The sequence below is a fragment of the Mustela nigripes genome, chromosome 1, assembly GCF_022355385.1.
Source record: "Mustela nigripes isolate SB6536 chromosome 1, MUSNIG.SB6536, whole genome shotgun sequence".
Taxonomy (NCBI): Eukaryota; Metazoa; Chordata; class Mammalia; order Carnivora; family Mustelidae; genus Mustela; species Mustela nigripes.
The window spans coordinates 50,375,904-50,386,177 of NC_081557.1; the positions used below are offsets into that span (position 1 = coordinate 50,375,904).

The 10,274-nt window shown below is 42.6% G+C and overlaps 1 protein-coding gene across 2 annotated transcripts in view; it reads left to right on the plus strand.

The window, feature by feature from the left end:
• Positions 1 to 4,112, plus strand: part of POLD3 (DNA polymerase delta 3, accessory subunit) — a 48,027-nt gene extending 43,915 nt beyond the window's left edge. For both annotated transcript variants that reach the window (XM_059410732.1, XM_059410721.1), the window contains exon 12: positions 3,346 to 4,112. In XM_059410732.1, coding sequence (XP_059266715.1) covers positions 3,346 to 3,548 — 203 coding nt within the window. In that variant the 3' untranslated portion in view covers positions 3,549 to 4,112. The remainder of the gene's footprint in view (positions 1 to 3,345) is intronic.
• Positions 4,113 to 10,274: the final 6,162 nt, after the last annotated feature.

The following is a 10,274-nucleotide window of genomic DNA, read 5'->3' on the forward strand; positions in this document are numbered from 1 at the left end:
TTTGTGGCTAATTACTTATTGCTTTGTTCAAAACACAGCACTCACGTTTGGGCCAGGTATGGGATGTGGGTTTTTTGTACTCCTGTCTCCAGACAGGACTATTAAGAGCCTTGGATGCTGCAGTGAAAACTGCTCTCATAGCACTTTTTTTTTTTTTTTTTAAGGTTTTTAGTGCAAGCTCAACCTAATGAATCTTGGCTCTTGTTACCAACAAAGGAGTTGTGTTTTCCTTTCTCTTTTTGGACTCTTCCAGTGTACCAGCACAGGGGGTTTGCCCGATCCTGTGCTGGATCAGAGTTGGTATGGGAGTTTTAAAAACTGGTCTTTCTCTTTCTTTGAGTTTGCTGTGGAAACTGGGGAGTTGAGCCCCTGAGATAAGTTTGGGGTAGACTTCTAGATGAGGTGGATTTCTAAGAGCAAAATATTGTTTGAGTAGAGAATAATAATTCTAATGTTGCCCATGTAAACTTGGTAGGTCAGAACAGTTGCATGTTACTCAGTTAAAATAAAGACTCTGTATTTTTTATATTGAAATCTCCTTTGTCCTGTAGTTTGAAATAACTATAGCTTTGAATATAGAAATCCTTCTTACAGCTCTCGAGGTACACCAAGTGTGCTGCTTAAGAAATTTTGTTGGTGTTGCCCTGACTGGTTTTTAACTCCCTCAAGCAGTGCATTGCACAGAACTGGCAATGAGACAACCAGTGGTTTCAGTAATGAGTAATGAAATAATGAGCTAATTGATGTTGGAGTTCAATATTATAGACCTGCCATTTGAATACAAAATATAGCTTATGAAGGAGCAAGTCTTATACCACCAACTAATAGTAAGTTGTTTCTTTTTTAGATCTGCATGTGACTCTTCAGACTTTCCTAATTTGAGATATTGAGTAAATAGGAGCTCATAAGTTAGTTCCAAAAATCCAGTTACATAATGCTTTTCAATTTGCCTATGAGATGGTGGTGGTATTCAGGGATCATAATTGCTAAACTAATAGATATGCCATGGGAATTCCCTAAGTATCTTAGAGTAACATTTCTCAAACTTGCCTGAGTAGATGCATTACCTGAGGACCTTGCTAAAAATCTGATTCAGTAAGCCCTCAGGCAGGACCTGACATTCTGCATTTCTAGTAAACTCAGGGGAGAGTCGCATGCACTCGTCTGTGGAGCACAATTGAGTAGTAAGGCCTTTGAGAACACTTAAGATATATGTTTAAAGCTTATCAGTGTTTTTAGCAAAGTGAATTCTAGGCTCTTGAAAGTAATGACAAATCCTAGGAGTTCTTGAGGAGGAACCGTTAATTATACAACCTCAATGGCATTAGATGGCTGTGGAGAAGGGATGCTCCACTGGCCACAGCCAGTTGACCTCCAGCATGGCTTTCCCATCGTAAGGGGAGAAAAATAGCATGGGCAGGTACTTGCCTAAGATTACTAGGTGCATCTGTACCTTCTGTGAGGTGGTGTTATCCCCATTTTACAGGGGAGGAAAGAGCACTGACTGTCAAAGTGTGGTCAGGAGACTAGCATTCCCTGGGAACATGTTAGAAAAGCAAATTCTCAGATCTATTCCTGATTTACTGAATCTGAAACTGGAAATTGAACAAGCCCTGCAGGGGATCCTGTGCACACCAAAAGTTTGAGAACATGTCAGTGGCAGACTAGATGGTAGAATGCAGATCTGTTTGATTCCAAAGCCACTGCCTCTGGAACAGTTTGACTAATATATTTTATTAGAAAGAACAATCAGTAATTAAATGCTTAAAACTATTATTCGTGGTGCACCTGGGTGGCTCAGTGGATTAAGCCCCTGCCTTTGGCTTAGGTTATGATCTCAGGGTCCTGGGATCAAGCCCCACATCAGGCTCCCTGCTTAGCGGGGAGCCTGCTTCCCTCCCCCCCCCCCCCCACCTGCCTCTCTGCCTACTTGTGATCTCTGTTGTCAAATAAATAAATTAAATCTTAAAAAAATAAAAACTATTATTGTTCTTTAATGGGAAAAATACCTTTCACTTCAATCGCTTGTACATTTATTATCGCATTAGGTTACTGTGTTCAGCGAAGAGGAGAGGTTTTCCTTTACTGTTTTTCTTCATCCTCCTGCTGCAGCTTCGAAGGCTGAGAAAGAATTTAGACGGTCATACAGCTGGTTATACAGCTGCTGCAGCTCTCTCTAGTCACAGGAGGGTGGCATTGTGCTGTTTCTCGTGTATGGTTTGTGCGCCTCAGTAATACTGAAGAGACGCTCATCAGCTCTGTGACATCGTTGTCAGAAGTTAGTGCCTGTGCCTGTCCTCTCTTCAGCTGCTTTGTACTGACTGCTCACTTTTCGAAGTTTCCATTGGGAAGAGATCAGTGAATATTATTGGTTTAAGAGAAGGCAATATATGCCTTCGGCTGATAGGAAGTTAAGAGAATTAGTAACTTTGTTTCTCATTTTATCACTGTCCTTACTTAAAACGATAAAGTTTGTCACTTGAGGCAGTTATCATCATAATGGAGACTACTACTAAGTCTTGAGTCATTCGGAACTAAGAACTGAACAGCTAAGTAATCTACATTTCTTTGTACTTAGTATATGCAGAGTGAATGATACCAGGATAGAGCTAGCCAGGAGGGTCTAACTGTAAGCCTTGTGGGACAGGATGGGGACTGGCAAATAGAGTAGAGATTAGGGCTAGGGAAACCAACAATGGAAATAGGTAGGCACTATTGGGTCAGGGAAGTGAGGATGAAGAAGTTAGTCAAAGCACGGAGGTAGAAGTAGGTGTTTGAGATATAGACAATTTCAGTGCAGAGTTTAAGAAGTTAGCTAGCATAGACCAAGGACCCAAATGCAGAATTCGGGTAATCAAATGATAGGGGCCCATTAAAAGGCATAGGACGTAGCATGACACAGTAATGTTGAATGTTGATTCTGAGCCCCAGCTAGAGTCTGTGTGAACTCAGGATACACAGACTTCCCACTTGTGGCCAGAAGTGATCTCCCAGTGGAAGAAAGCTTCAGGACTAGGTGAGCACACCTGCTTTGATCAGAGGATCTGAGGGAACCAGAGGGAACAAGACATCTCATTCTCTCTCTCTCTCTTTTTTTTTTTAAGATTAATTAATTTATTTGACAGAGATTACAAGTAGGCAGAAGCAGACAGAGAGGGAAGCAGGCTCCCCGCTGAGCAGAGAGCCCAATGTGGGGCTCAATCCCAGGACCCTGAGACCACGACCCGAGCTGAAGGCAGAGGCCCAACCCACTGAGCCACCCAGGCACCCAACATCTCATTCTCTTAATTGTAGTGTTCTAAATGACTCGACCCATTCCTATCCCATTTTTCCTTATTCTGCCAGTGACTGAAAAAGTCTACGAGAGTGAATCCTGCACAGATAGTGAAGAGGAGCTTAAGATGAAGACCTCCTCCATACACAGACCCTCCACTATGACTGTGAAAAAAGAACCCAAAGAAGAACGAAAGGGCCCAAAGAAAGGGACTGCTGCTCTGGGCAAAGCCAACAGACAAGTATCCATTACTGGCTTCTTCCAGAGGAAGTGAACTGCCATCTCTGTTAAGTCAGAGACATGGAGTGGTCAGAGGAGAAGACCAAGACAGACAGACTCTCACTTACTGTGTAAGTTCATCCTGTGCCTGACCTTGCCTATATCAAAAGACTTCTTCCATCCTGTGAGGTTTATACTGTTTCTGGTTTTTAACCAAAGGGAAAGCACCTGGAAGCAAGAGGCAAAAGAATATTTAAGAAGCTGTTATGTTCTAAGGACATTTTCTTAAGCACAATCTTTGACCTGTTCTGGAGAAGAATCCACTCCAAAAATAAATTGGAACAGGTTTCAGAATTATCACTGAAGCCATTTAGTTGCTAATTCATTGGGCCCTACACACCCTCTGCCCTGAGCACTTACGGCTCAGGAAGTATTCCTCCGTGTTCCTTTGCATTCTGTGGACTTGTGTGGGTCTTCATTTATCCCTGAATTTTACAGGATGTGTTTACCACTCCCTCTATAATCCCTTCCCCACTACCATACTTCTGTGTGAAGCCATTTTCTGTAAGTCTTGTAAATCTTGGTTGGACTAAAGGCTGAAACAAAAATCTCCCTGTAATTCTCTAATCCTCTCTTCCTCTGTTAGAAAGTACACGGACTCCTGGCTACAGACCAGCACATTGCTGGTGTTCTCCCCCTTTCACAAAAGCTCTCTGGACCTTCACTTGCAATTAGTAAGTAGGGGAAAGCCTCAGGCAGAGCACAAATAGAAATATAATGTTTGACTCCACCAGAAATGACTTAGTGTCCACCCTGATGGCAGCAGAGGCCTCGCCATGTTGCTGACACACGGCGCGCTTTACACTTCTTTTGAGCTTTGTCTCCTCCCTGCTCCCAATCTCAGTACCTGGAGAGTGAACGCCAGCCAATGAAATGGAGGCTAAGAAGAGAAATCCCTTTCCACGTGCAGGGTACAGTAGTCAAGAAAAATTTCTTCTTCTCGAGGAACCTGAATGTTTAGAAACAGCAACTTTCCAGGAATGGAAGAGAGAAAGCACACATTTTTATACAGATGTTGCTCATCTGTATTTTTAACCCTCCCATTTGCCTAAAAATATAAGCTAGCCAAGAAAAGATGGAGAAACTGAGTTGTTAGGACTAAACAGCAAGTAAAACATTTTCATTTGTTACTTATGGAAAATCATCTAGTCCTGTGATAACTTTTGAGCAGTTTTCATTATGGCTGGATAGTGAGCTCGGTGGATGGAGGTGGTGGTGTAATGAATCCTGCACAGTGAGTTCCAGGCAAAGGAATGCAGGCTCGGCTGCTGGCGTGGCTCACTACTGACAGACGAGGGATGTCTGACTTAGCCTGCGTATGTCGTGATGCAGTCAGCCGTCTGCTGTTTAAGGTTAGGACTTTGACTGACCTTGGATTAACGTGAACGTCTTTACCAGCCGTCCCCCGGGGCTTCCTGGCCAGGCACTGTGTGGACTTGATTGAGACCAGAAGTTTGGGAGATGAGTCCTGGCATTACATCTAGGACTTGAGAAGGCAGAGGCTTTGTGTAGCAAGCAGAGTAAAGCTTGACATATTCCATAGCCCTTTCTTTTTAAAATGTAAAAGGATGGAAAGCCTCAACTTATCTTTCCAAAAAACCCTCTGGAGAGTGATCTCTTTTAGGTGGCTATTTTTGTCATTGCCTCTAGTCCTTTTTCTTAATGAGAATGGAAAATTAAAGAAAAAACAGTCTAGTTTTTTTTTAATTATTATGCTGGGATCTCTCATAAAACTGAATTTTGAATTGGAAAATTCTTGGTGGTGGTTGGAGTTCCCTCTTTGAAATGATGATGCCCATATCCATATCCAGTCTGCTGCCTAACCTCTGACCTGTCTACAAGGTTTAGGAAGGAGTGAAGTGGTGGCCTTTGTTTTCCCTTTTTAAGCAAAACTCTACTGTGTTCTCCACAGGAATTAAATAAATTTGAGAAGCTGTGTTAAAACAGTGCTTCAAACTGAATGTCTGCTGGGGCGGTTACTCAACAGGACAGCCACAGTGTGCAGTCACCTCAACTCTGAATGGAGACAAGGCTGGTTTCCAGTTTATATTGTTAAAATTGCACACCCCGTAGTCTGAGATGAACAAGTTATTTGCTGCCTTCATCATTTTTTCAGCCCCATGGGAACTCTTAGTTTCAGCCAGACTCAATTTTTAGTTCGCTTCGGAGAAAATGTAGTCCTGATCTTGCACACTGTATTTGTTTGGCTTCATCACTTGCTAGCCATGTGACCTTGGGCACATTTCTAAGCCTCAGGTTCTTTGTCAAAATAGAGCTAAAATGAGGAACTCTGGATTTGTCAAGACTGAAAAAATATGTATTTAAGTAGCATAAATTTGGTATACAGGTGGTAGCACGGGGCACCTGGGTGGCTTAGTTGTTCAGCGTCTGCCTTCAGCTCAGGTCATAATCACAGGGTCTTGGGATCAAGTCCTGTGTCGAGCCCTGCATGGGGCTCCCTGCTTAGCGGGAAGCCTGCTTCTTCCTCTCCCACTACCCCTGCTTGTGTTCCCTCTCTTGCTGTCTCTCTCTCTATGTCAAATAAATAAATAAAATCTTAAAAAAATTAAAAATGTGGTAACACATAGGTGCTTTCCAAATGGTGGCTTCCTTCCTGATGTGAGAAATGATGCCAGCAGCTACCAGCTTTCTGAAATGTTGTCAAGGATATGAACCAGAGGTTAGACTCTTTCAGGGTCATCATTCTGGCTATAAATGTGATCAAAGGGAGATGATGATAATTGCCGTATTTTATTTTATTTTTTTAAAGATTTATTTTTTTTTGACCAAGAGAGATCACAAGTAGGCAGACAGGCAGGCAGAGAGAGAGAGAGGAGGAAGCAGGCTCCCTGCTGAGCAGAGAGCCCGATGCAGGGCTCAATCCCAGGACCCTGAGATCCTGACCTGAGATGAAGGCAGAGGCTTAACCCACTGAGCCACCTAGGTGCCCCGATAATTGCCCTATTTTATGGAACAGTTTCCAGAGTAGATACCTTTCTTTTGAAAGAAAGTGAGATTCCTTAGCTGTATATACTATTCATGAAAACATTTATGTGTATCTACTATATGTCAGGCCTCTGAGCTGGGCACAAGGGGTATAGTAGAGTCCTATGCTTGTCTGCAGGATCTAGTGGAAGAGACAAACCAGTAAAACAACATTATAACGTCCTACGGTAGAATGCAGTGACAAATAAGCACAGGCTTCTCTGAGACCTCAGGAGGGTGGACATTCTTTCTAGAAGAGAGAAAGCTAAGCAGATATTTGAAGGGTAAGTAGGATTTGGCCAAGCAAAGAGGAGTGAAAAAGATTTTCTAGGCAGAGGAGCATGACTTTGGGTGGAAATGGATGGCAGACTTTGGGAGTAAGAGGGAAATAAATGTATTGAGAAATGAGGCTGAGGTCCTGGTGAAAAGTTAGGATTTTATTTGAAGACTAAGGGCCAACTAAAGAATTTTAAGAAGAGGAGTAACATTAGAAGTTGATTGTCATCTGAGAGGGCAGCTGGCATTTTCTTTGAGTTGGTAGGTCATATAGTGAGTCTTTCTACCCATGCATGCACATTGTATCTTAGTTTTGGTACTATTAAAATTAAAGTTTTAGTGGGATTAGAGAAAAATGTCACCATTAAAATGAGGCTGCTTCATTCTGGCAGCCAGTGTAGACAATTGCAGAGTTTCCCTTCTCTTCCTCCATCAACATAGATTTCTCTGGCAAGAAATAATTTCAGTTTTTTAAAAACTGATTTAAAAAACAGGGTAGTTTTCTGACACTCTCAAGGATTTCTGCCTCTACGCAGTTCCCTGAAAAGGGAGGGGCGGGGTGGGAGGGGGCGAGTGGAACAGTTCTATTTCTTTTCTATCTTTGTTTCTCTAAGAAGACATTAGTTATTTTACAGGAGAGTGCTGAAGAGAAGGGCCATATAAGGAAACTAAATAGTTTCTCCAGGACAAGAGTAGAATGAGTGCATAATAATGTATTTGCCAGAAACGTACTCTGTCAAGACTCGTTTTGGTAAACTGGTCTCCTTTCATTGGTTCCGGGATCTCAGTGTGCTGTAATGCAGCTTTTTACCACCATGAAACATTCTGGGGCTGCCTCGTTTTGTTGTGAGAAGACAGTACTGCTTTCTGAGTTATTGCCCTGGCGGCTCTGTAAATTAGCCCATGCTGTCACCATGCCCTCTCTGAAGGGCACATTGTACCCAAATGACTGCATTTAGGATTGACTCTTGCCACTCCCTGCTGCATGACACTTCTCACCACTTGTATCTGTGTCCAGTTTTGTGTGTGTGTGTGTGTTCTTAAGTGTGGGCCACCCACAAATTGCCACCCAGGCTCTTTAGCCAGAGAAACTTGGTAAGACTTTGGATCCAAACCCACCTTAATTCTAGAATTGCCCTTTCATTTCAAACTCTAAATATTGTCTGGCTCCCCCACACCATTCCCTCTCTTAATTCTGATTTGCTCTTGCCAGACTCCTTGTTTCTTAGGCTTCACTTTGGCTTCTCCCCCTCTTTTTTTTTTTTTTTTTTTTTCCTTAAATACTCAACAGTTCCTCATAGTTAGTCCTTCTTTGACTTCCTTCTTTTGGTCTTTCAGGCCTCCTCAGGTTCTTTCACATCTTTTACTGGACTGCTCTTGAAGAATGGAAAAACCACGTTGTTTAATAGCTGCTTTGGATCATTCAAACCCAAAGTGTTAAACAGCTGTTGAATGCTAGTTATGTTTACTCCTGGGTAAGATACTTTTGAGATTGCAGGAGCTCAGAGGTTACTGTTTTGGAATGGCAAGACATGCACACTAAGTAGCATTGTGTAGCAGTAAAGATGACACTTAGAGGATTAGTAGACAAGGAGCTTAATAACTCAGAAAAGAACCAGGATAATCATAATGGGCAACATTTCATAGTCCTTTGTAAGAACAGCAGGATTTAACTCAAGACACAGGCTAAGGAAGTTTCACCATTTTAGAGGATTTTATTTAGCTGTTTGAATGTCACTCATCATTTGCATGGTCATGGTACAAGTAATCCATAATTAAATGAACATTTAGTGGAGTTATTTCTGTCCTATCTTAAGAATGAGGATTTTTGGAGTGCCTGGGTGGCTCAGTGGGTTAAAGCCTCTGCCTTTGGCTCAAGTCATGATCCCAGGGTCCTGGGATCGAGCCCCGCATCGGACTCTCTGCTCAGCAGGGAGCCTGCTTCCTCCTTTCTCTCTGCCTGCCTGTCTGCCTGCCTACTTGTGATCTGTCTGCCAAATAAATAAGTTTTTTAAAAAATGAAGATTTTTTTTTAAAGATTTTATTTATTTATTTGGCAGAGAGAGTGAGCAAGAGAGAGAAGGAGCCAGGGGTAGGGGCAGAGGGAGAGGGAGAAGCAGACTCCTTGCTGAGCAGGGAGCCCAACATGGGACTCGATCCTGGGACTCTGGGATCATGACCTGAGCTGAAGGTAGATGCTTCACTGACTGAGCTACCCAGATGCCCCAAGAATGAGAAAGGAACAGGTATCAAGAATTGTTCCCAAAGGCAGTTTATGGGATATATTTTGGATTAGTGTAAATTCAACTCAGTTTTGTATATGCTCAATTTTGGCATATGGAGGAAGCAGGGTTCTTTGATGAAAGCCAAACAAGTTGGGAGGCAGAGGGGTCTGGATTCAAACTCCGTAAGGCACTGACTTTAGGTAAGGTACTCATCCTCCAAGAACTTGTTTCCTCGTCTTCATTTTTTACTTTTTTTTTTTTTTTAAGATTTTCATTTATTTAACACACAGAGAGAGATCACAAGTAGGCAGAGAAGCAGGCAGAGAGAGGGGGAAGCAGGCTCCCTGCTGAGCAGAGAGCCTGATGTGGGGCTTGATCTCAGGACCCCAAGACCATGACCTGAGCTGAAGGCAGAGACATAACCCTCTGAGCCACCCAGGTGCCCCTCATCTTTATTTATTTTTATGAAGATTTTATTACTTATTTTAGAGGGAGCACTTAAGGGGTAGGAAGTGGGGCCAGGGGAAGAGGGAGAGAAAGACTCTCAAATGGACTCCATATTGGGTATGGATCCCAATGTGGGACTTGATCTCATGACCCTGAGATCATGACCTGAACTGAAATCAAGAGTTGGACATTCAACTGACTGAACCACCCACATGCCCCTACTCCTTTACAGTGAGCTACGACCTACCTTAAAAGGTTTTAAGTCTTTAATGCAATACTCCACAGGCAGCTCCCAGTATTTGGACATATATTAAACATACAGAATAACTCACACTTTTGAGTACCTACTATGTGTCAGGCACTGTTCAAGTGTAAGAAGTACTAGTATTGACTTTTTTTTTTAAGATTTTATTTATTTATTTGATAGAGACCACAAGTAGGCAGAGAGGCAGGCGAAGAGAGAAGGGGGGAAGCAGGCTCCCCGCTCAGCAGAGAGCCCGGTATGGGACTCGATCTCAGGATCCTGAGATCATGACCTGAGCTGAAGGCAGAGGCTTAACCCATTGAGCCACCCAGGCACCCCAAGAAGTATTAACTCTTAATGCTCATACAACCCTATGAAATAGGTACTTTTATTCCACTTTTATACATGAGAAAACTGAGGCAGAAAAGTTAAGTAACTTGTTCAAAGTCACAGAGTTAGCACATGACACAGATAAGCTATAAATCTTGACAATTTGGCTTCAGTGCCTCTAGTCTTAAACAATATTCTCTCTTGCTCTTGGCTC